At 59.3% G+C, this 1,024-nt stretch overlaps 1 protein-coding gene across 1 annotated transcript in view; it reads right to left on the bottom strand.

Annotated features, from left to right (window-relative positions):
- The window catches only part of PSMD13 (proteasome (prosome, macropain) 26S subunit, non-ATPase, 13), a gene marked incomplete at its 5' end in the record, with an annotated part of 8,942 nt that overhangs the window by 2,272 nt on the left and 5,646 nt on the right, over positions 1–1,024 (bottom strand). The window contains 1 exon segment of the mRNA XM_010142897.1: positions 296–376. Within this exon segment, the coding sequence (XP_010141199.1) occupies positions 296–376 (81 nt within the window).

Raw genomic sequence — 1,024 nt, 5'->3', positions numbered from 1 at the left:
CTACGTGGAGACACTCAGATCAGCTTGGCAGGGCCCCACATGAGCTGGCCCATGGCCCGGCTGTCCAGAGCAGACGGAACAGGCAACCTGCGGAACTCCCTTCCAGCTTAACCCACAAGTGGGAACCTGCAGGAATTCACCCACCAACAAACAGGAGCCCCAAGGGTGAACGCCTCCTTACGAACCTCTGCAAATGCACCAGAACAGGGAGAACGATTCTGGAGCTCACCCGGGGGAGCGGGTCTATCCAGATGCTGCAGAACCTGGACGTTATTAAGTCTCGGCCTGAACTCACCTCGTTCACGGTGACTTTGGCACTCTTGGCAATCTCGTCGAAGGTGAGCTGCCGGTGATTGGCTGGGCGGGTGAAAGTCATCTGAATTCAGGGAAACAACAAAAGAATATCAGTGCCCGCAGCCCAAGGGGTCCCAGCAGTGCCTATGGCCTCCCCAGTGCTGCCCCGCTGAGCTCCCGCCCTGCGACAAAAACTGCTCTTCTCACTCCGAACCCAAAGGTGTTCCGGTAAGCAGGAAGGAGCCGTACCCCTCCCTTCGCCACACACCCCTTGCTGCCCCCAGCAGCACATCTCCTGGCAACAGCATCACCTCCAGGTGGAGCGGATCAGCCCACGCAGAAACTCCTCTGTGCGGTCAAACCCCCGAGAACACGCAGTACCCGTGGGAGGGAACACCGGAGCGGAGCCTGCGCCCGCGCTCACCACACCGCGGGGGTCTACGAACACACGTTCCGCCCCAGGGAACTCTGTATTTCAGTTTTTGAAAAAGATCCAGGGTCACGCTCCAGCACGGTTTGCTAACAGAGCTGGAGCCTTCCGGGGACGGGAAAGGGAACGGTGCAAATGCTCTGGGTCACCTACCAGGGACAGGATTCTCGGTCAGCCAAGACTTTCACTGTGGTTTGGAAACCTCTGTCACCCCAGAACATGCTTCTGATTCCACCCCGGAGACACAAAGCTGGCTCTCTCCCTCCCCACTTCCCCGGCCTGAGCCCACCCCCGAAGTGC

Source organism: Buceros rhinoceros, unplaced genomic scaffold (assembly GCF_000710305.1).
Source record: "Buceros rhinoceros silvestris isolate BGI_N320 unplaced genomic scaffold, ASM71030v1 scaffold22949, whole genome shotgun sequence".
Lineage (NCBI taxonomy): Eukaryota > Metazoa > Chordata > Aves > Bucerotiformes > Bucerotidae > Buceros > Buceros rhinoceros.
Note: the sequence above shows the minus strand (reverse complement) of the source record. Positions and strands in the feature narration are given on the sequence as shown.